The following is a 23,069-nucleotide window of genomic DNA, read 5'->3' as shown; positions in this document are numbered from 1 at the left end:
CCAGATCGATACCATGCCCTGCTGTCATTCATAATTGAAATCTTCATCAACTTTGCTTCCAATTTCTGCATTTCTCTCTATTTCACCTAGACCATCTTCCGCTCTTCCCTTCCTTAATATTTCTATCTCTATTCTTGGAGATAGACCCTCAAATAATATTCACTTTATGCCCACAATCTGCCAGAGTTATCTTGATGACACTTCACACTCTCCCACTTCCTCCGTCTCCATCGCATCTGTCCTGATGATGCAACCTTCCACTACAATGTTTCTGAGGTGACAGTACTAAGGATTCCTCCATCTTGGCTGATAGGGCCCTCAATGTGTTTGCCACATTTCTATCTCATTCCCAGAACCAGAATAGGATTTCCCCATCTCCTCAGCCGGCTAGCCTCCATATTCAGTGATCATTTTGTGTCATTTCTGCCACCTCCGGTGTGATGCCACCACCCAAAACATCTCCCCTTCCTTTCCCTTCCCCTCCCGTTTCAGTATTCCGAAAGGACTGTTCCTTCTATGATCCATGCCCAACATCCTGTCCGCTTCCAACGACACCTTTCCATTCTGATGCAGGATATGTAAAACCTGTCCTTCTACCCCTGCTCCTCCTCTCAATCCAGTCTGCTGTATTCGCTGCTCACAGTATGGTCTTCTCTACAAAGTGGAGACCAAACATCGATTGGGTGATGGCATTGCTAAACATGCTGTGGTCTGCAAGCATGACCCTGAGTTTCTGATGGCTTACCAGTTTAATTCTCCATGTTATTCTCATGCAGACACCTCTGATCTCAGCCTGTTGCCCTGTTCCAGTAAAGTTCAGCGTAAGCTTGAGGAACAGCACCTCCTCTTTCAGTTTGGCACTTGACAGCCTTCTGGGCTCGACATCAAGTTCAACAATTTCAGACTATGAACGCTAACCCATTTTGTTTCCTATCTTTGCATTTTTCTTCCCATCTTTGCTTGCAGTGAGCAGCTCAGTCAAGAATATCTTTTGTTTCTTTGTTTCATTTCTTGTCCCATCTTCATTACCTTTGGTCCTGTATGACCAACTCTTCTGTCATTCATTCTCTATTACAGACCTTTGCTTTTATGTCCTTGTCCCACCCATCCGTTGCTCACAGCCTATTCCATCTCTGGCTTTCCCCAGTTCTGATGAAAAGTCACAGACCTGTAACGTTTAATTCTGTCTCTTTCTCTTCAGTTGCTGTCGGGTCTGTGGCGTATTTCCAGCATTTTGTATTTTTTATAAAAGGTTCCTTTGCCATCTTGAAATATTGATGAAATCATTGGAAAAATTGTATTGATAAGAGGCCAATTCTGCAATGAATTAGGATAAATAAATCATCTCTGTACCCAGTGATGTTGCTATTTTGACTTGTGTATTTCTCTTCCACCACCAGTGTCTTCTGTTTTCACCGTGCCCACTGTGAAGCTGCAGGCTGAAATAGGTGACAGTTCAAAGGTCTTTGGGAGAAGTAACAGCCATGGCAAAAGCTTTTTGAACCACAGGCACTGAGGAATTCTTGTTCCTGCTATCAGTACAAAGGTAATGAAAATAATACTTTAAGGATGATGTGTTTTAAAAAAAAACACATGTTTACCCTATCAACAAATGATTTCAATCGGCTGTGTTTAGTTTCAGGAATTGCATTTTGTATGCAAGTAATTTATATTCTCCAGTAAGAGTCAACCTGATATTATCATGAGAATAAAACCAAAGGTTTTGCCACAATAACTGTTCAATAAAGACAGATAAGCTGACTATTTGGTTGTATAAGCCACAGATATCACTCTCTAAATATCAAAAGTAGAAAAGAAAGAAAAAGAGTCATTTTATGATGAAAACTGGAGTGGAAAATTAGCAAGCATTTCCTAATCAATAGCAATTAATGGGTGCATTGCCTCAGAACCTGCCTGTTTACGGTAAATTAGACCTTGTAACCTTTAATGGGACAGATAATACTTTCTCTCATTTTCCCCCATCCTGCCCTCACTCCCATTTCCCCTCCACTCCACTCCTGTATCCTACCGTTTTTGTCCTGTCATTGCCCTTCTCTCTCTATCGCTTCCTTCTACCATTCTCCCCCATCCCCCTCTGCCCATTGCTGCTCTCCCCTCGGCATGGCCACTTTTGGAGACCAATAGGGATTCCTCCCAGTTCTTGCTGTGGGTGGGAATCAGATTACGTCCAGGGGTGGTGGGAGATACTGTCAAGGTTTTGTACTGAGGCAGAACATGCTAAACCACTCACCCAGAATTCTCCGGCCCATTCTAACATGTTCTACGTCAGATGCAGCACAACCAGACAAATGTGGCCCATGTCACTTACAGCACAATCACTTGCCAATTCTCCTCTGTTAAACTCGATTGTTCCTCACATTGATCTGCACTCTGATCTCATTGGATCTAAAGATGCCTCTGTCAGTAATCACCTGACTCTGACCACAAAACTGAGGTTAAATTTAATTTTTTTAAATTAATTATCTGTCATAAGTTTTGATGGTGAAACATCTGGCTTTATTCCAGGTTTGCTATTGCTGACAGTAACATTCCTGTTCCAGCTTCTAGGGTTATGATTGAATGTTCTCATTGGGGTAGGCCATTGTTTCAGCTTGCTGCACTGAACCACTGCAATTATTTGTCATTTGATGTTTTTCTTGTGACAGGAATGAAGTGGGCTGTGAATTGCAAATGGGAAGGATGAGATTTACAAGGTTAAAGTGTAAAAGGCCCCGCCATTCCTTCCTGTTTTTGATCAAATATTTATCATCCTTTTGCGTGTTAAGGATGTGATTTCTTGTATTGTTGAATGTGTTAATAGACTGCTTTGTCCTATTGAATAGTTGCATTTTAATGTATTACTGTATAATAGTTTGGAGCTTTACTCATTATTTTGCATGAGGGCTCTATCTGTAATTGCCAAATATGCTTCAAAAAATGTGGATCTTCAAATCATTATTGTCACCTGTAGTATGTCAAAGCAAATCGGTGGCAAGTATCAAACTAAAAGATTTATTGACTGAGGAGAACTATGTAGAACTAAGGATTTGGCAGCACAATGATACACAACTGGAGACTTCCAGGCTCGAGGAATGTGTTCCCGCACTTTTGATTGGTCCAGTTTCAAGTGCTCGTTTTCCAATGGTTCTGGCCTGATCATGTGGCCTGTGAAGGATTGCCCATTAAAGGGGCCCACACTATCATATCATCTTTACATCAAACTGACGGTTGTGGAAGAGTAACTGTCAGAAATTTTGTTTACTGCTCATCCTCTACTTACTTTTGTACATTCTCAATATTTCCAAATTAGAGGCCGATTGGAATTTGTTCATTTTAATACAACCCTCCACTTTGTGCACGAAAACAGAAAATGCTGAGAACGCTGTGATCAGGGCACATTTAGATAGAGACTGTGTTTCAGATCTTTTACCAGAATACTCAGAGGATAAGTCATCGGGCTGAAACATTATCTCTATTCCTCTCTACGCCGACTACCAGGGGCAGTTGCTATAGTTGTCCTGTCAGGCCAACTAGTTGTCAAAGAGCCAAATGCAGATGTGACCCAGAAAGTTAATTTTATAAACTTTTTACTTGTTTCCTTAATTGATTAGGAAGAGCAGCCCCACAAAAATACCTTGGGGTTTAATTCTTGGTCTCAGCAGGCCCTTTTCAGAACCATTTACTGAAGTGCCAAGGACTGTTTGTTTGAGTGTTTGGCACTTTCGTCTTGTCACCCAATATCCAAACTTGCTTTGTGGACCAGACAACAATAACTTTGTGTCGGTTTTGGGCAGAGGGGGCCATTGCATGCAAGGCTCAGAAATTGAAACCTCCCTGCCTTCACACTGTGGTGAGCCTGGTCCTGGTGTTTGTCATCCACCTTGGCTCAGGACTGCATGACCTTATATAGATGTGAAATCACCTTCTATGTATCAGTCATTGGCACACTCTCATTGTAAAGTGGTTATAGAATCTAGTGCCTAAAATCAATGGAAATGTCATCTTCAGTTCAAGCATATAAGGGCTGCGTTCTCCTGCAGTTTCTCTTGTTAATCCATTAAATACATGGATGTGAACAAGATTACAGTAATTTATGGCCAGGCTTTCCTGTCCAAATTAGAATGGAATAGAAGTAGGATTGCAAAAATAAAATGTGCCAGTGGCCTACTTGTCAGTCTGCCACTTCCATTCCTGATTCTAATTAAATCCCTGAGGTTGTGGGGGAAGAGTGAGAAAGGTTGTCCACTCCATTAATTGGGCATTTTGAGGTCATTAGGGAGTTCATTAAGAAGTCACCTTCTAACTGGCCAAGATTTTCATGAGATTGTTAAGAACGCTCTGAAGATGACTAGCTGCAGCACGGTGGGAAAAGGTGTGACAGCACTGCTACAGTTTCATTTGATGGAAAAATTGGCAATAAATCTATTGAGTAACAGTGAAATTCTAATAGCCAGCCTTTCCCTACCCTATCACTTGCCATGGCCAGTCTTAAAGATGAAGATCTTGTCTTTCTTTATTCAGGACCTTGCACGGATGACAACCACAGCTAATTTGGGCCAGAACCTTGTCCAAGTCACTTTGCTATTCCTTCCTTTGCCCACAAATTGTTTGGCAGCCCCATCTCCAGGGTCATTAAGACTCCTATCCCTAAGAAAACCACACGTCTCACCAAACTGGGGATGGAGATGGGAGTGTACTGGATCAGTTCCACCTCTGGTCCTTGGAATTATTTCACCCATACTGCCTTCATCTGGACATAGCATTTTAGCCCAGCAGACCACAAAAGATACTTCTCTATTATGTCGTATTTGGTACAACAACAATTTACGTATATATAGCACCTTTAATGTAGCTTCACAGGAGCATAATCAGACACAAATTGACACACTGTCAATAAAGGAAACATGAGGATAGGTGATCAAAATCTTGGTCGAAGATGAAGGTTTTGAAGTCCGTCTTGAAGGAAGGAGATCAAGATGAAGAGATAGGGAATTGCTTAGGGAGGGAATTCCGGAGCATCAGGTCAGAAAGGTTGCACTGCCAGTGGTGAACTGAAGCAATTGGGCAATGGATCTGACGTCATAATTTTGCAAGAGTCTTAGAAACGTTGGAGGACTGGAGGAAGTTATAGCAATTGAGAGGATCAAAATCATTACAACAAATGAATGAGAACTTTAAAAATGAGTTTATGGCAATGGAGCCCCAGTGCAAATGATCAAGCACAAGGATGATGGGTGACAGAGACTTACAAGTGTGCACCTTTAGCAGATTGAATAACAACATCGTGGAGATGAATGCATTTGCGTATAATGTATTTGGAAAAACAGATAAAAATCACAAAAGAATGTAAGTCACTCTGCAGCGGATATCATTTTTGGCTTTAGAAACCACATGATATACAATAATAATGCTGGTAAATGAAGTTAAAATTACAGCATTTGAGTTGGGATTAAATTTTAAATTGCTTGGAAAATATGAAGGGATTTCAAAGGTTTTAGAGGCTTTGGTAGATTAATGTAAAGTTCCCGCCAAATCTTAAAAAGTGAAGCTGGATCACAAGCATACCCCATTGTGAATGTATTTGAGTCAAGGTATTAGAGCTGGTTGCAGCCAGAGAGATTTATAATAGAGTTCATTAAAACACTGAATGATGCGAGTTCAGAACAGGGTTGGCCTACCTATTGTGGAAGTTCATAACCTGTCGGGGACATGGTTATTTTTATCAGCTGGTAGTGTAGAAGGTGAAGTAAACAGTGAAAACTTCTTCAGATTTGTTGTAATAAAATCCATTGATCTATGTGTTCATGGATGCTAAATTAGAAGTCTGTGGAGATGGTAATATTTAAGATACAGGAAGTTCCAATATTTGTTACATCGGTTGCTGCCTCGTAACAATGTTGGAACCCTTGCTCTGTTTTGTTAGATTGCCAGAGTAGTTCAAGGTTCAGTGAACAATTCTTCTTGAGACTATCCATTTGAGGCAGCTTGCCAGCCAGAGCTGTCCCAAATGCAGGGTTAGGACAGACCCCAGTTATTTTTTTAAAAAAAAAGCTCCAGTGAGAATACTTTAAGTAAAGAGGGGAGCTCGGACAAAGATATCTCTGAAGAAATGATGCTCTGCTTGACAGGACTGTAGATCTGAAAGTGTGCTTCTAAGTCAGCGTTGGAGTGTACTTGGGAATCCAAGTAGAAGGAGTCCCAGAAGGCGAGGTTGAAACCCTGTGAGATGGGCTATTCTTAAAACCATCCAAGTGGGGAGTGACTTTTGGGGAGAATTTCAAGAAGAAATCATCAAACTGGGAATCCCTTGTAAGTCAGAATGTTATCGAGATTGTTTGTTTGATTTTGTGTTTACTTTGGATGGGTTCTTGAGAAATCCATGGACTCTGTCTTGGTCACACCTGTCATTTATTATGTAATGTGTGTTCAACCATCTGTTAATTTACATGTAACTCATTCCCTGAATGTTAGAGTGTAAATGGATATTGGTAGGAATTCTACCATCTCATCTGCTGTGGAATCGGTACGGGCGAAGGTCTGACGCTGGAAATCTCTGACCTCGGGCGGGAATTTCTGTGCTTATCCAAGCGAGGCCATAAAATCCCACTCATTGTAAACTATTTCATCTTCCTACACATATAGTAAAAAAATTTTTGTTCAAAACTCATGGTATCTTTATTTAATTTTAAAAGTGTGTGTCTTGAATCTCCACTTTTATTTACTTCAAACAAAATATTATTGGTCCCTAACCAGGCCAGGGGCGAAAGATGCCATACAAAAGGGAGGGGGTTGTTATGGGGGTGACTGAGGTGTGGACCAAGGTATTGGGGAGGGCACAATCTCTTTGGAATGCTCAAGAGCGCAGGGGTGATGTGTGGTGGTACCCTACTGTTTTAAAAACAATATTACAATCTATACCAGATCCCAGGACTTGAGATGAGTTTGGTTTAAACATAGAAACTGGAAGCAGGCCCTTTCACCCCAGCCCCTCAATCTCGCCCTGCACCTCTTAGCTTAACCTTGGTGAAATAACTTGGATATAAAAATAAACTGAAACCTCCTCCTCCAACACAGCATCTATGCCACTTCCCCCACAGAAACCCCTGGCGCTGGCAGTGCCAGGAGATGGGTGTGCCTGGGTATGACCCCCCTCTCTCCCTCCTTCACATGACGGGAGATTTGGAAAGTTAAAGAGAAAGGACGCGGCAATAGTGTGATGTAATGATAACCAGTGTGATAAAGGAAGAGACAGAACTTGCAAACATTATGCATCAGCAAAGAAATTCAGAGTAGGCAAAGGCGGTAAAAAGACAGAATTGAAGCCTCTTTATCTAAATGCCTGCAGCCTTCGTGGTAAGATGGCTGAATTGACAGCACAAATACAAATAACTATACGTTTGTACAGAGAGATTTTTGATTAACAAGGGGCTCAAAAGGTAAAGGGCACATACAGGAAATAAGAGGCCATGGTCAGTTCAGCCAAAGTCGAGGGGTTATGTATCCTACTCCTGATTCCTAATTCGAATGTTCATATAAATGAGAAACTAGATTAATAACTAATATGGTAGAGAAGCAGTGGCTAACATTTAAGGAGATATCTCATAGCTGTCAACAAAAGTATATTCAATTGAGGAAGAAAGACTCTATCAGAGTGATTCACCATCCATGACTGACTAAGGGAATGAACGGTGGTATCATATTGAAAGAAAAGGCTTTCAATGCTTAAAAATTAGTAGTAGGCCAGATGATTGGGAACATTTGAGAAACCAGCAAAAAGGGTGGCAATAGCCTAGTGATATTATCACTAGACTATTAATCGAGAAACTCAGCTAACGTTCTGGGGACCTGAGTTTAAATCCTGCCATAGCAAGTGATAGAATTTAAATTCAATTAAAAATATCTGGAATTAAAATTCTTCTGATGACCGTGAAACCTTTGTCGATTGGCAGAAACACCCATCTGGTTCACTCTGCTGTCTTTACCCAGTCTGGCCTACATGTGACTCCAGCAATGTGGTTGACTTTCAACTGCCCTCCAAGGGCAACCAAGGATGGGCAATAAATGCTGACTGGCTAGCAACGCCCACAAGCCATGAATGAATGAAAAAAACCCAAAATAACTGAGACAAATTTTAGGAAAATGAGCATGAAATATAAAGACAGTTAACAGTTAGCAGACAGTTGCTACAAATATATAACAAAGGAAAAGGATAGCTAAAATGAGAATTGGTCCTTTCAAGGGTGAAGGAAGATTATTAATGCAAAAACTTTGAACACAAAAAAAGTCCCCAAGTGTAGTGGAAAATGAAGAAGCAAAAGTAGGGGAGGAACTTAAACCAATCAATAGAAATAGAGCAGAGGACTGAAATCTCCTGGACCTGATGGCTGCCCTTTGTAAATATCTAACTAAAACTTCCTTAATATTGTATTCCCGCAATTTCCTTATGACTGATATTAGGTTAACTGATCTATAGTCTAAGCTAATTGGTCTATAGGAATCACGAACAGTTAGTACGTGAGCACTGCAAGTGATAAGGGAAGCCAATATACAAAGCATTGGTGAGGCCATATCTAGAGTATGATGTATGAGTGGGATGTCAAAGGAAGTGGCTGCAGATGGAATGGATGCATTGGTAGCACCTTCCAAAATAGTTTCCCCTCATTCTTGTCTCTGCCACAAGTGAAAACATCCTTTCAGCAAGCACCCTGTCAAATTCCCTCAGGATCTTTCTATATTTCAATGACATCACCACTCATTGTTTTCAACTCCAAAGGATATTGGCTTAACCAGTTCAATCTTTCCTCATTAGGTAACCCCTTCATCCCAGGAGTCAGTCAAGTAAACCTTCTCTGAACTGCTTCTAATGCAATTACGTCCTTCCTTAAAAAAGGAGTAAATATTTGGGGCCCAAGCAATGATTCCTTGCATACTCCACTTGCCAATATTTCCAATGCAACATCTTGCCAACCCAAAAATGATCTACTTGAGCCTACTTTCTGTTTTCAGTTAGTGAACCAATCCTCTATCCATGCTAATATATTACCCTCATACCACGTGCTCTTATTTTCTGTAGTAACCTTGGATTTCCAAAAGGTGCTACATCAAAATACAACACAGCAACTGGTTCCACTTTATCCACCTTACTTGTGACTTCCTCAAAAACTTTGATAAATTAATTAAATATGATTTCCCTTTCAACAATTCACTGGCTCTGCCTGAGCACTTCATGATTTTGTAAATATCCAACTAAAACTTCCTTAATGTTGTATTCCAGCAACTTCCTTATGATAGATATTAGGCTAACTGATCTACAGTCTAAGCTAACTGGCCTATAGGAATCACGAAAAGTCAGTATGTGGGCACTGCAAGTGATAAGGGAAGTAAATGCACAAAGCATTGGTGAGACCATATCTAGAGTATGATGTACAGTTTTGGTCTCCTTATTTAAGGAAGGACATAATTGCATTAGAAACAGTTCAGAGAAGATTCACTTGACTTCCTGTCTCCCTCCTTTCTTGATTAAAGGTTTTCAATTTGCTATGTTCCAATCTTGTGGGAACCCTTCTAGAATCTAAGGAATTTTAGAAGAGCTGTAACCAATGCATCTACTATCTCCCTAGCCATTTCTTTTAAGAACTGCGATGCAGGCATTTGATCCTGGCTACAGTGATTGTTTACAGTTTCCCCCCTTTCATCTTTTGATTTGCAAGTATCTTTGAAAAGTTTTTGCACCCTTTGCAGTGAAGACAGACAAAAGACCTATTTGGTCTCCCATGCTCTGATTTCTCCTTCTCTATTATATTCTTTTCTGGCTCTTAAAATTTGACCTGTCTCCTGCCCTAGCACTAATTTTTGCAGATTTGTACAGTGCTTCTTTCAATTTGACACTATCCTTAACTTTTTTTCTGCCACAGATGATGTATCCTTCTGAGTTTTTCTTTCTCAGAGGGATAAATTTTATATATCCTTAAAGGCCTGCCACTGCATCTCCATTGTCCTGCCTTTTAACCTAACTTCCCAATTAAATTCAGCTGGAATGGATTTCACAGCCTTATAATTCCTATATTCAGGTTTAAAACACTAGTCTAGAGCACACACTTCCCTTTCAAACTGAACCCGAAATACTAGCACGTTATGATCACTATTCCCTAGAGGCTCCTTTACTATGAGGTTATTGATTAATTCCGTCTCATTTCTCATTACCAGATCCAGAGTAGCCTGCTGCCTGGTTAGCTCTAGATCATAGTGCTCTAAGAAATTGTCGCAAATGCAATATTTGAACCCATGTTCCAGATAATCTTTGCCTGGACTTGTATCTTGCCAATACTTGTATTTCCCCTGCTCCAGATAAACCCACTGCCCTAGTAAATTAATGCCTTTGGACCTGTTCTTATTTTTACCCTTCCTATTACAGTCACACAATTGAAAATTTTAATTTCACACCTTGAGAGTTTCAAGTGAGAAAAGAAAAAATACTCTCCATTGGTCTCACCTTACTCTTGCTGCACTCTTTTATCCTCCCCACTGACCCCTCTGTTAACCTCATGGTTAGGACCTCCACAATTTCCACCCTTCCTCCCTTAGTAATTAAGCCCTCAGTAATAATAACTTTTTTGCTTTAACGTTCTGTACCTTTATTTATTATGTCTTGTATAGATATTTAGTCTGTGAATCATTGCAATGGGACAGGCAGGAATATAAATTTGGGGCTCAGACCATTATGAATGACAGAGCATGCGTGAGGTGCAAGGGTCTACTCTTGCTCCTATTTTTAATGTTCCTATGTTCTTATCAATCACTTTACAAACCTGCTCTGTCACTTTGCACGATGTGTGCACATGTACCCTAGGTAATTCAATAATCAACACTCATCAGTCAGCTACTTTGCTTGCACTGATGTGACTTTACTATTCTCAGTTAACTTAAATGTTTTACTTTACTTTTATTATCTGTGTGTCTTGGATGTTAATTAATGAAAAATTAAGACCCCTTTAGCTTTACTATCTATTGTTATTGAATTTTGACTTTATCCCACTAAATTTAAATGCTGAAGTACGAATGGTATTTGTGGTAGATTATAAAATATACAATGCATAAAATAATACATGTAAAGTTTATATATTTTATCATTGGTAACCTTCACATTACACTAATTGCTGCAGCTTATTTTAACAGGTTGATTTAAATTACAATCTGGCTTGTAGCTCCCACAGCCACCCTCGCTGTTTAGTCTGCTCTACATCCAGCCTCACTCTATTGACCACTCCGCTTCCAGCCTTTCTGTTTTGGACATGTCAGTAGCAATCACATTTGCCCACGTATTATTAGGCAGAATTTCAAAAACAATTCTTGCTACAAATCACTTGAGGTGTTTTTGGGAAGTTAATTGGGCTGAATTTGGTCTTCAACGTGAGTACATACTTCCTAAACATTTATCAATAATCTGCTTTATACTGATTCAAATTTGTTTTTGAAAACTTTGATGTCTTGTGCTGTTGCTGAAGATCAATTTTGCCACTTTTTTTTACTTCCTGGCTGAATGAACATTTCAGAATTAAGGGCAAAACTTTCTGCAAACATATGGCAGATCTTGACACTGCCTTGCATTGGTCAAAACTTGTAAATTTAGTCTGCATTACGTTCAGTAAGGCAATAAAAATGCACTGTAACTTTCTCCTTCAAGACAGATTCTGATTGATAGCTAATTGATAGATTGATAGCCAGGATTGAAACAAATCAGTAACCACCTCTTCTGTACCACCCCCCACCACCCCAGGCACTCTCCAGTAGGTTTAGATCTGTTTCAGGCCTCGAGTACAAACTGCATATTGAGACTGAATAAAAGAATCGCAACAGGAGACTGGGAAATCTGCCAACATACAATGCGGTATGTTGCCGTATCACAATACCTAAATGTTCAGAGAATAAAGGGCCTTTCTGATTATTATAGAAAGCAATTTTATTCTTTGAAATGGATGTCATTCCACATGTAAGCAGCCAGTCACACAGGGAATTATGGAGTAGCCAGTCCTGACATTGAGTGTTGCATTTCCTCAGGTTTTAGCAATGATAAAGTAACTCTTGAATAAAATGCCAAGTGATGATAGAACTTGAGACTTAAATCTCAATGAAAGTCGAGGGGAACTATCAATTTCTGCCACTGGCAGAGGCTGCACTAACTGTCAGTGTGTTTGAACTCATTCTGCAGTCCAGCATAGAGATAGATAACTATTATCTGTTTTTAGACTATAGGATCGATTCCGTAAGGCTGTGCTGTGCTCCCAGTGTAGAACTTTGTGAATTTATTTTAATCACTGGAAAATCCAAAAGAGGAATTAGTTGGTTTGACCTTCGCACTGACTCTTTGATCCTTTTGAACCAAGGTGCCGTACCTGGAGTATAGCCACACAATATTTCACTTCACATCTCCACTCTAGAATAGAAATTATTCTTGGCAAGAATTGCCAGTGAATGCTCATTATTGCATTTATGTAGTGCTCTTCTGCCCAATATTTTAGCAAAGGTATTAACAAGTAATTTAAAATAAATGAACACTTTTTAATCAGAATGGCAAATATATGATGCAAATGCATGAAGTGTTTGCTCTTTGTTATCAACATTAATTTCCAAACTTGTATCTTTCAATTGAATCTATGAATGTATGTACTGATTCTTCTGTTTTCTTTCTGTTGCCAGTTACTAATTAATACATCCTTTCATTATGAAAATATGCCTTTGTGCAGCAGTTTCTTGTGCTTTTCCCTTGCCTTCTATTTTGTCAAGGTAATTTAATTAATGTTAGACAAATCATTCCAAATAGCTGTACTTAAGTATCTTGTGTGGTTAAGCACAACAGTCTGTATTAATTGGGAACATTAATATGACACTTCTTACAGAACTAGATCCAGCAGACTCGAGGTTTATCCTGCGACCAGGTAGCAGCCTGGTCCTCTTATGCAGAAAACCTGTGGTGCCAAAAAAGTGTGTGAATCACTGTGCCACCATGCCTGTCCATATAGGACAGTCCTCTCATTCTAGTACTCAATCTAATAAACCTTTGTTGCATTCCCTCTAGTTTAAGGCAAGTCCTTTCTCAGTGAAAGAGACCAAAATGGTCTGAGACCAGCATTCCAGTGAGGTCTCATTGAAGGCCACCTTATTTCAGCATGGCTTCCTTATTGTTATATTCCAACCCCCCACAATAATGACTACCATTTACCTTTCTAATTGCTGTCTGTGCCTGCATTTAATATTGTGATCTAGCATTGCTACCTTGCAGTGCCAGGTTTGATTCCTGCTACCTTGCAGGGCCAGGTTTGATTCCAGCTTCAGGTGACTGTCGGTGTGGAGTTTGCATGTTCTCTCCATACCTGGACGGGTTTCCTCTGGATGTTCTGGTTTCCTCCCACTGTCCAAAGATGTGCAGGTTAGCTGGATTGGCCATGACAAATCGTCCCTTTGTGTCTGAAGTTATGCAAGTTAGGGAGATTATTGGAGTTATGGGAATAGAGTCTGGATAAGATGCTCTTTGGTGAGTTGTCGCAGGCTTGATGGACTGAATGGCCTACTTTTACAGTATGGAAGTAGAATGAGAATGTAGTCTCGAGTAGAAATGAATTAGCGGTGATCCTGTTGAAGCGTAAAAAATTTGGAGAGGGCTTGACATCTTAGATGCTAAGAGGCTGCAAATACTGGCTGAAGAATCGCGAACTGGGTGCAGAGACTCAGAATAAGGGAATGCCTACTTCAGACTGAGAAAAGGAGAAATTTCATTAGGCAAAGGGTTATGTGTCCCTGGAATTATCCAGAGGACCAAGAATATACTCAGTGTTGAGTATATTCAACATGGAGATCAATAGATTGTTTGATGTTAAGGAAATGAGTGGATATGGAAATGGGGCAGTAACCTGGAGTTGATCATCTTGAATGAAAGAGCAGGCCTCACTTGTCATTCCATCTTCTCCTGCTCTTATATCTTCGATTCTTGTCTTCATTTTAGATTTTTGGTTCCTAGTTCTGGACTCCTCGCAAGTTGAAACATCTTTTGTTTACCTTGTAAAAACGCTTTCATGGTTTTAAAGACCTCAGTCAGGTCCAAAAAAACCAGGGGAGGCATGAGGAATTTTTTTTTTGCACCATAAGCCGTTATGAGGTGGAACGCTCTGTCTGAGCAGCAGATTCCATGTACCATTCAGAAGAGAGAATTGGATAAATACTTCAAGGGAAAATAATTGCAAGATTATAATTGGATAGTTCCTGTTGGTCCAGGTGGCAGCGCTGCCATGACTGCAGAGCGGACGGCCTAAGCTGGCAATTCTCCCTGGGGGCAGGGAGGGGAAGAGAACTGGATCGGATCATAGTGATTAAAACCCTGTCAGCCAAGAAACGAAAGCAGGGTGGGCTGGCCAAGTGGAGGTGGGCTCACTAGTGAAATTTATATTGGTGTGTGGGAGCCAGTCCTTGCTCTATAATTTAGCACAGAAAGGAGTCTCACAACACCAGGTTAAAGTCCAACAAGTTTATTTGGAATCGCGAGCTGTTGGATTATCGCTCCTTCAACTCTGACTCACCTGATGAAGGATCATGCTTCAAAAGTTCATGATTCCAGATAAACCTGTTGGACTTCAACCTGGGGTTGTGAGACTTCTTACTGTGCTCACCGCAGTTCAACGCCAACATCTCCACATCATGGCTATAATTTAGATCATTAACTGTGTGTGTCTCCACTGGGGCTATGATGTGGAGTTGCCGGCGTTGGACTGGGGTAGGCGCAGTAAGTAGTCTGACCAAACCAGGTTAAAGTCTAACAGGCTTATTTGTTAGCACGAGCTTTTGAAGCATTGCTCCAAAAGCTCATGACTTATCTGATAAAGGGGCAATGCTCCAAAAGCTCTAGATACCAAATAAACCTGTTGGACTTTAACCTGGTGTTGTGAGACTAGATACTGTCCATTGGGGCTGCCTGACTTGCGGAGTGTTTCCAGTATTTTCTATAATAAAATTAAATAACATTAATTTTGTTGAGCAATGCAAAGTTAGACATTTATATGATAGTGTTATATATTTAATTGTGCGTAGCATGCATTTGATTAACTTGGAATATTAAAAAAGTTAATTAGATGCTGATTTACTTCTCTGGAATGGACAGACTTGTGCTTTTCATATCAAATCGAGGTTATCTTCCTGTACAGGTAATGTGAATGATCCTGTGGCAAGAGGATTGTTTTTATTTTCAGTTTCAGTCCCCTGGCCAAAGTTCCTCCATTAACTAATGCCAGAAAAAGCAGATTAGCTCTTCATTTATCCTCTTTTCTGCCTCTGATATTGCTGTTTAAAATGGACTGCCTACATTTAAAAAAAAAATCACCTTGTTTCAGAAGTAATTCATTGGTTGCAGTGTGGTTTATGAAACTGCGAAGATTTCTTCGTATCCATCTTTTCTTTCTCAGTTTATTCCAGTCTATATGTGCATACTTGGCTATGCAATGAGAGTGGGAAAATCAGATGTGTAATTCTACCAGGACCCAGAGTGTTTTATTGTATTATTTATACGAAGACATCAGCCAAGTAAGGTTCACTGCAAAGTCCCTGTAGGCACCGAGCATCAGCCTTTTGTGTGCTGTTGTGTGAGAAGTGCCTCAGCATAAAAGGCTGCTTCAGCTGAAGTGGCTGACAGCCTGCGACGGCACATGAATGCACTAAGGACTATATCACGATGATAATGACCGCAATGAGCTATTTCTACTGAGAAAACCCATCAGTCCTCTTGTCTGAAGACTGGTCACTTCATTTTGGGAGCATCTGTCATATGATCCCTGCTACCCTATTCTTAAAAGTGAAATCACTGAAGGGGAGAAACTGATCTAAGGCCATGAACAAAGCACATGCTGTTGTGCTGAAACAGGACCCGTACCCATGGAGACGGGCTGTCTGATGAGCTACTGTCTTCTGTTCAGACTTAGAGCATCTTTCGCAGATGAAGGTAACATTAAAATTTGAAAACTAGCTAGGGAAAATGTAACTGGGATTGAATGCCAAATCTTATTTTGAGGTACCCATATGTCCATCCCTCTTATTGGCAGTAATTAAGTGTTATATGCACACTTATCTTGGCATGGAAACATGCCAGTAATTACACATAGTAATTCTGTTCAAATATGTTCTCCCCTGCCAATTTCTTCATTTTAGTTGCCTCAGTGGCCTCAAGGAACTCTCATCTGACAGCTGCAAAGGCAGCTTGCTAACTCTCATTTGTAGTGCTGTTTCACAATAATAGAAAGTGGTCACTTTAATTCAACCTCTTGACCTATTGATTAATCCGTAGTTTAAAGTGAGACATAGAGGATGATTATCCAAATGTTTAATTCCAAGTATAATGAACAATCAGAATTATAATGTGACATGTCCGTTGTAAACTGAAATACCTCCAAGCCTTGCATTCCTGTCAGTTCAGATGTAGAGCCTGTGGTAAGCTATTTTACACTGGTATAACGTTTTGTTCCCTCAGTCCAGTCATCGGTTTTTATCCTTAAATTTTCCAAGCGTGCATTGCGTTCACCCTCCCCACTTCTCTCTTGTCATCAACTTTGTCTTGCCAGCATTGGAATGGAAAGTAACAAATTACCTATGGATACACAGGTGGGTTGAGTACACACACAGCATGTTTGCATCTGGATATGCAAGGTATTTCTTTCCCGCCTGTGGAACTGCCTTGCATTAGAAAATGTGGCAGTTCCATTCAGGCCACCTGCTGAGATCTAATTGCCGAGTCTGGAATATGATATGTTTTCAAATTCATTCACAGGATGTGGTCATTGCTGACAAGGCCAGTATTTATTTCCCTTCCTTAATTACTATCAAGAAGGTGGTGGTGAGCTGGCCACCTTGAACCATTGCTCAGTGTGGAAAAGGCACTGCCACAGTGCTGTTCTGAAAGAGTTCCAGGATTTGGACCCAGCGACAATGAAGGAAGAGCATTTACACAACTAAGTTAGAATAGTGTGCGAGTTGGAGGGAAAGTGATAGTGTTTCCATGTGCCTGCTGCCCATGTCCTTCTAAGTGATAGAGGTTGCAGGTTTGGCAGTTAAAGAAATCTTATGCTTTGCTACAATGATTATAACTAGTACACACTGTCGCCATGTTATGCTGATGGTGGAGGGAATGAATGGTTAAGATGTTGGAAGGGGTGCCAATTCAAGCAGACTTGCTTGATATTGATGTTTGCATTAGGAACTACACTTATTCACTCAAGTGGAGAGTATTCTATCACACTCCTGACTTGTAGCTTGTAGGCTGAGGAAGTGAGTTGCTTACCCTCGAGTTCCCAGTTTCTGATCCGCTCTTTTGGATGCTGGATTTGTATAGCTGGTCCAATTCGGTTTCTGGTCAATGATATCCCCGAGGATGTTGATGGTTAGGGATCCAGCAATGGTAATACCACTGAATGTCAGGGGGAGATGGTTAGTTTTTTTTGGTTTATTTTGTCATGGGTGTTGGCATTGCTGACTTGGCCAGCATTTATTACTTTTCCATTATTACCCTTGAGGTGCTATTTGAACCAATGCAGGCCCTGATGTTGGTACAGTTCGTGCTGTTAAGAAGGGAATTCAAGGATTTAGACTTGGTGACTGTGAAGAAACAGGAATATAGTGTCAAGTCAGGATGGTGTGATTTGACAAGCAAAAAATGGTGGTGTTCTCAATCATCTACTGTCGATAGAGATTGCAGGTTTAGAAGGTTCTGTTGAAGGAGCCTTGTTGAGTTGCTGAAGTGCATCTTATAGATGATACAGACTGCTGCTACTGTGCATCAGTGGTGGAGGGACTGAATGTTTAAGGTGATGAATGGGGTGGCAATCAAGTGGGCTACTTCGTCCTGGATGACATCAAACTTGTGTCATTTTAGCTGCACTCATCCGGGGGAGTGAAGCTTCATCCATTACACTCATGACTTGAGCCTTGTAAATGATGGACTCAGCTGAGTTATTTCTGCTGAATTCTGAGCTCTAACCTGCTTTTGTCGCCCTTCTCTTATGGGTGATGGACATTGTCTACACTTCTGTGATGTGAATGTTCCTTGCCACTTATCAACCTAAGTGTGAATGTTGTCCAGGTCTAGGTCAATTTGGATACAGACTTCAATATCTGAGGAATCAAATGAAAGATCAATGCTGAAGATGGTCAGGCTTAGAATCTATGCTGACGGATTCCTGTAGCGATGTTCTATGGTAGAGATCTAAAGCTGAGTGATGCTGGAGAGCCTAAAGTGAAAATCAGCAAGTAAGTGCTGTTTGATAGCACTGATGAAGACATCTTCCATCACCTTGCTGATGATTGAGAGTAGGGGCTATAATTGGCCAGATTGGATTTGACTTACTTATTGTAGACAGGATATGACTGGACAATTTTCCACATTGTCAGATAGATGCCAGTTTGGCTCAAGATACAAGGTGGATCTTCCATTCAGCACTTCTAACAAAAGATGATTTTAGCTTTGATTTTTGCACAGATGTGCTGGGGGTGTTTTTTTTCAATTCATCCATGGGACATGGGGCTTCGCTGACTGGCCAGCCTGAGGTTCCCTTGAACTAAGTGTGACACTCGGCCATTTCAGAGAGCTGTTGAGAGCCAACCACGATGTTCTGGCTCTGGAGTTGCACGTAGGCCAGACCAGGAAGGATGGCAGATTTCTTCCCCTAAAGGACATTAGTGAACCAGATGGGTTTTTCTGACAATCGACAATGGTTTCCTGGTCATCCAGATTTTGTTTTATTGAATTCAAATTCCACCAATTTGGGATTCAAACCCAGGCCCCCAGAACATTAGCTAAGTTTCTGGATTAATAGCCTAGTGATAATATCACTAGGCCATCGTCTCCCCTGACATTCCATCATTGAGAATGGAGATACTCATGGAACCTCCCCCTCCTCCTGCTTTTAGTTGTTAGATTGTCCACCACCAACCACAATTGGATGTGTCAGAGCTTGAGTTAAGTCATTGATTGTAGGATCACTTGGCACTGTCTGTAACATGTCTCTTCTGCTGAATTTGGCACCTCTTTTTCAGCTATGCCTGATGTTGATCCTGGCAAGCTCATCTGCATTTCTTACTGAATCAGGGTTGGTCCCCTGGTTTGGTGCCAATGGTATAGAGAGGGATATGCTCAGTTTGAGAGTGCAGAATGTGGTGGAATACAATTCTGCTGATTCTGATAGCCCACTGCACCTCACAGATGCCCAGTATTTGATCTTCTAGATTTGTTCTGTGTTTACCTCATGTAGCTCAGATAGGGCCAGACAACATGATGGAGGATGTGTGAAGATGGGACTTTGTCCTGTCAAGCCTGGGCATTGGCCATTCTGACCAATACTAAATAAATAGATTGCAACTGGTAGATTAGTGAGGACAAGGTCAAGTATGGTTCCCCTTGTCTTCCTTTCTTGATTAATTACTTTTGGCCTCTGAATTACTAAGCCAGTAACATGGCCATAATGCTACCATAACCAGTATGTCTCACCTGAGGCAGCAACTTGGGAATTGTTTTGCCATGTTCTGTTCAAATGTTTCACAATACTGCACTCCCTCAGCAAAGTTATTCTACTTGTTAAAACATTGAGTTTCAAACAAAATAGCTTAAGTCAAAAAAATACTTCTCTAAAGACCAGACACAAATTAATAAGATATGGAACAGCTCAAAGGACTTGGTGTCGCAATAAATAAGAGTCTTGGATTTTGCCAAATTGGAGAGCAACATATAACTGATGATGTCTGTAAGCTGGTGAGTCATTCTGTTTTTCAATTTACAGAAGGAAAAATGTAACTCAGTCCTGGATTTAGGTCCAAAACAGAAATGTTCCCAAAGATCCTAAGTTGCAAATTACTATTTCCCAGAAAATTGGAGAGTGGTATATTATTTTCTCCAATTTTCTTTCCTTTCCTTCCTTTCTTTCCTTCTGAAAATTCTACTTCATTCTGGATCCATGCTCATGTGGACTGGTCACCTTTTGAAGAGTTTGCGTAAGTGGCTGTGGTGCCTATACTTGCCAGGTCAAATGCATGTTCCTTATCAACAACAATTACTGGATGGTGATCAGGATGGGGAACCTGGTTGATTATATTTTATATCCTTGCCCAAAGCACAGAAGCCAATTTTACTGTCCTTTACTGGTACCTCAGCAGATGTTATCTAACTTAACATCAAACTGGGACTTTTGAGGTCCATACATGGCGCTTTCAATCTGTTATAAGAGAGCAAGATATTATTCCTTGTAGAACAGTGGAACCATACAATCCATACAGTGCAGAAGAGGCATCCACCTATCCAGTCGATATCAAGTCTCCGAAAGAGCATTTCACCCAGGCCCTCACCTCCACCCTATCCCTGTAAACCTGCACATTTGCCATGGCAAATCCACCTAACCTACATATCTTTGGAAACCTACGCAGACACTGGGAGAAGGTAGAAACTCCATACAGACAGTCACCCAAGGCTGGAATCAAACCCAAGTCCCTGGTGCTGTGAGTGCAGCAATGCTAACCACTGTGCCACCATGCCACCCTCATATCAGCCTCTACTGTACTGCTTCCTCTAGTGTTGCAGGTGTGGAAACTTTCTGATGTATAATATCCGAATTGTTTTCGTAGAAGTTATAAGCTTTAAATGAATTGTTGCTGCAGTGACTTACCTACTAACCAGTAAAGTGGTTCCTAACCTTTGCTGCCTATTTACTCAATCTGCTCTGCCCAGGTAAATGTTGCCGCACTTCAACCATAGCATCTCATAGAGCACAAGGTGCAAACTGCACAACTGAAATGATATATTAATAATGATAATGCCTTTAACTTATTTTATATATAAGTACCTGCAATATTTTTGAGCATTGAATCTCTTTTGAATGGAACAAAATGTTAGATTCTGATATTATGTTGGTACCTTCGGTAAATAAGGATTCTATTATCAATTTTGTGAATAATTTGTATATATTGAACAGACGGTTGGAATAACTACAAGGGACTGCATATGCCGTAACAGAACTTGCTCCACATCAACCGATAATTAAGCTGATAAGATGTTAATAATGTTAAGCATTAGAATCTTAATAAAGGATTTCTGTTTTATTTTGAAAGTTTGCTGTTGGTAATTTAGATTGAGGATTTACAGTTGCTAATATTTCTGGGATTATTTTCCTTTATAGCTTATTTGTCCTTTTATAAATCTCTTAATGTTTGCTGTGCAATGATTTATTTAAAACATTTTGGCTGCTTTCCAGTTTGCTACGATGTTAGCATCTGGCTTATTTTTCTCCTCCCTGCATGTCTCCTTTTTAGACTGAGATTCAGTTCTTGCCCACCTGTTTGATCTTTTCTCTCAAAATTATCTGGCATTCGCTCTGGTATTTTCTTTTCACTAGTATCGTGGTGTTACTTTTATTGGACTACTTGAATGTTGCATAGGAAACATGTACTAAAATGGGCTATGATCTTGAGTGGATTTCTTTTCCTAAATGTACCTAGAGACAAAAAACGAAAATGTAAAAATGTGGAGTGTAATAAAGAAGTTTTTTTTAACTGCCTATTTATTTAATCTATTTCAAGCAAATTGCATCACGAGTTCTTAAATGAAGCTGCAGACTTAGTGCCTCCAGTACGTTTTATAATGGACAGTGGCTTATTTTGTTGCACCAGGGTTGAATTAACTGTAGATTTAATTCAGAATTAAATGTGCTGTATAATCAATTTTTTACACTCCCTCTTTCGCCCTCCGCCCTCAGCGCCAATCTTGGGAACAACTGTAGAAGATCTATGCCAGGATGATTGACAGGCCGGAGGATTCGATCAGATGAGTTTCTCTTATCTGTAGGTCAAGAAGGCTAGTTAACAGGAGCTGCGGAAAAATGCCAGCAGCATTCAAAATGGGAAGTGTCATGACTTTGAGGCAGGTGGTGCTCCCTGGAATGGGAGTCCCTTGGCTCATTTGCAAGTTACAGGATGCAAGTTTAACTAAAGAGAAAAGGAGAGGAAGATAATACCCAAAGGGGAAAATTACTGTGAGGTGCAATTGATTTCATGTATAATTTGTTTGTCAGTAGAGGGGCCAAGCACGGCCCTTCCCAAATATGAAATGAGGAGAGGGCTTCTTGGCTGTAAGTGGGACTGATTCACATTGCCTCAAAAATCAGGTTTTGCTCAAAAGAACATGAAGTCGTATCAACATGAACAGATAATGCTGCATTATTTACAGAATGTCTGTAAAAGAAAGATTTCTCATGTACATTCAGAGCTGTTGATGCTCTGAGTAAAACAGCTGGAATAGGTGTTGTCAATAACTAATTGATGTCTGGCATCATTATTTTTGACATTTTTTCCAATGGAGACGAAAAACTATTCAACTGCAACAAGAAATCACGTGAACGTAGGCAATTTTACTATTAGCTACCGAAGTATCTATTTTTGTGAGGGAAACTGCAATTTTCTTTATTGTAGGAAGTTTAGAAGTGGTTTGGATGTGGATGAAATGTGCGTGTATGAAATATTCTTGTTAAATATTAAATATTTGCCAGATCAAGGAATAGAGGGCTATGGGGAATTGGCATAGAAAAGGAATTGAGGCCAGCATAGATCAGCCATGATCGTATTTCACAATACACATTAACGATTTGGAGAAAGGAACTGAAGGTACTGTTACTAAGTTTGCAGATGATACAAAGGTATATAGAGGGACAGGTAGTATTGAGGAAACAGGGGGGTACAGAAGGACTTGGACAAGTTAGGAGAGTGGGCAAAGAAGTGGCAGATGGAATACAATGTAGAAAAGTGTGAGGTTATGCAGTTTGGAAGGAGGAATGGTGGCATAGATTATTTTCTAAATGGGAAAATGCTTGGGAAATCAGAAGCACAAAGGGACTTGGGAGTCCTTGTTCAAGATTCTCTTAAGGTTAACATGCAGGTTCAGTAGGTAGTTAGAAAGGCAAATGCAATGTTAGCATTCATGTCGAGAGGGCTAGAATACAAGAGCAGGGATGTACTTGTGAGGCTGTACAAGGCTCTGGATAGACCCCATTTGGAGTATT

The 23,069-nt window shown here is 40.4% G+C and overlaps 1 protein-coding gene across 5 annotated transcripts in view; it reads left to right on the top strand.

Moving 5' to 3' along the window:
• cdk14 (cyclin dependent kinase 14) overlaps positions 1-23,069 on the top strand; it is a 524,692-nt gene that overhangs the window by 405,265 nt on the left and 96,358 nt on the right. For all 5 annotated transcript variants that reach the window (XM_080210276.1, XM_080210285.1, XM_080210303.1 and 2 more), the window contains one exon: positions 1,401-1,546. In XM_080210276.1, coding sequence (XP_080066402.1) covers positions 1,401-1,516 — 116 coding nt within the window. In that variant the 3' untranslated portion in view covers positions 1,517-1,546. The remainder of the gene's footprint in view (positions 1-1,400; positions 1,547-23,069) is intronic.

Source organism: Carcharhinus amblyrhynchos, chromosome 2, assembly GCF_965287045.1.
Source record: "Carcharhinus amblyrhynchos chromosome 2, sCarAmb.v2.hapA, whole genome shotgun sequence".
Classification (NCBI taxonomy): Eukaryota; Metazoa; Chordata; class Chondrichthyes; order Carcharhiniformes; family Carcharhinidae; genus Carcharhinus; species Carcharhinus amblyrhynchos.
Note: the sequence above shows the minus strand (reverse complement) of the source record. Positions and strands in the feature narration are given on the sequence as shown.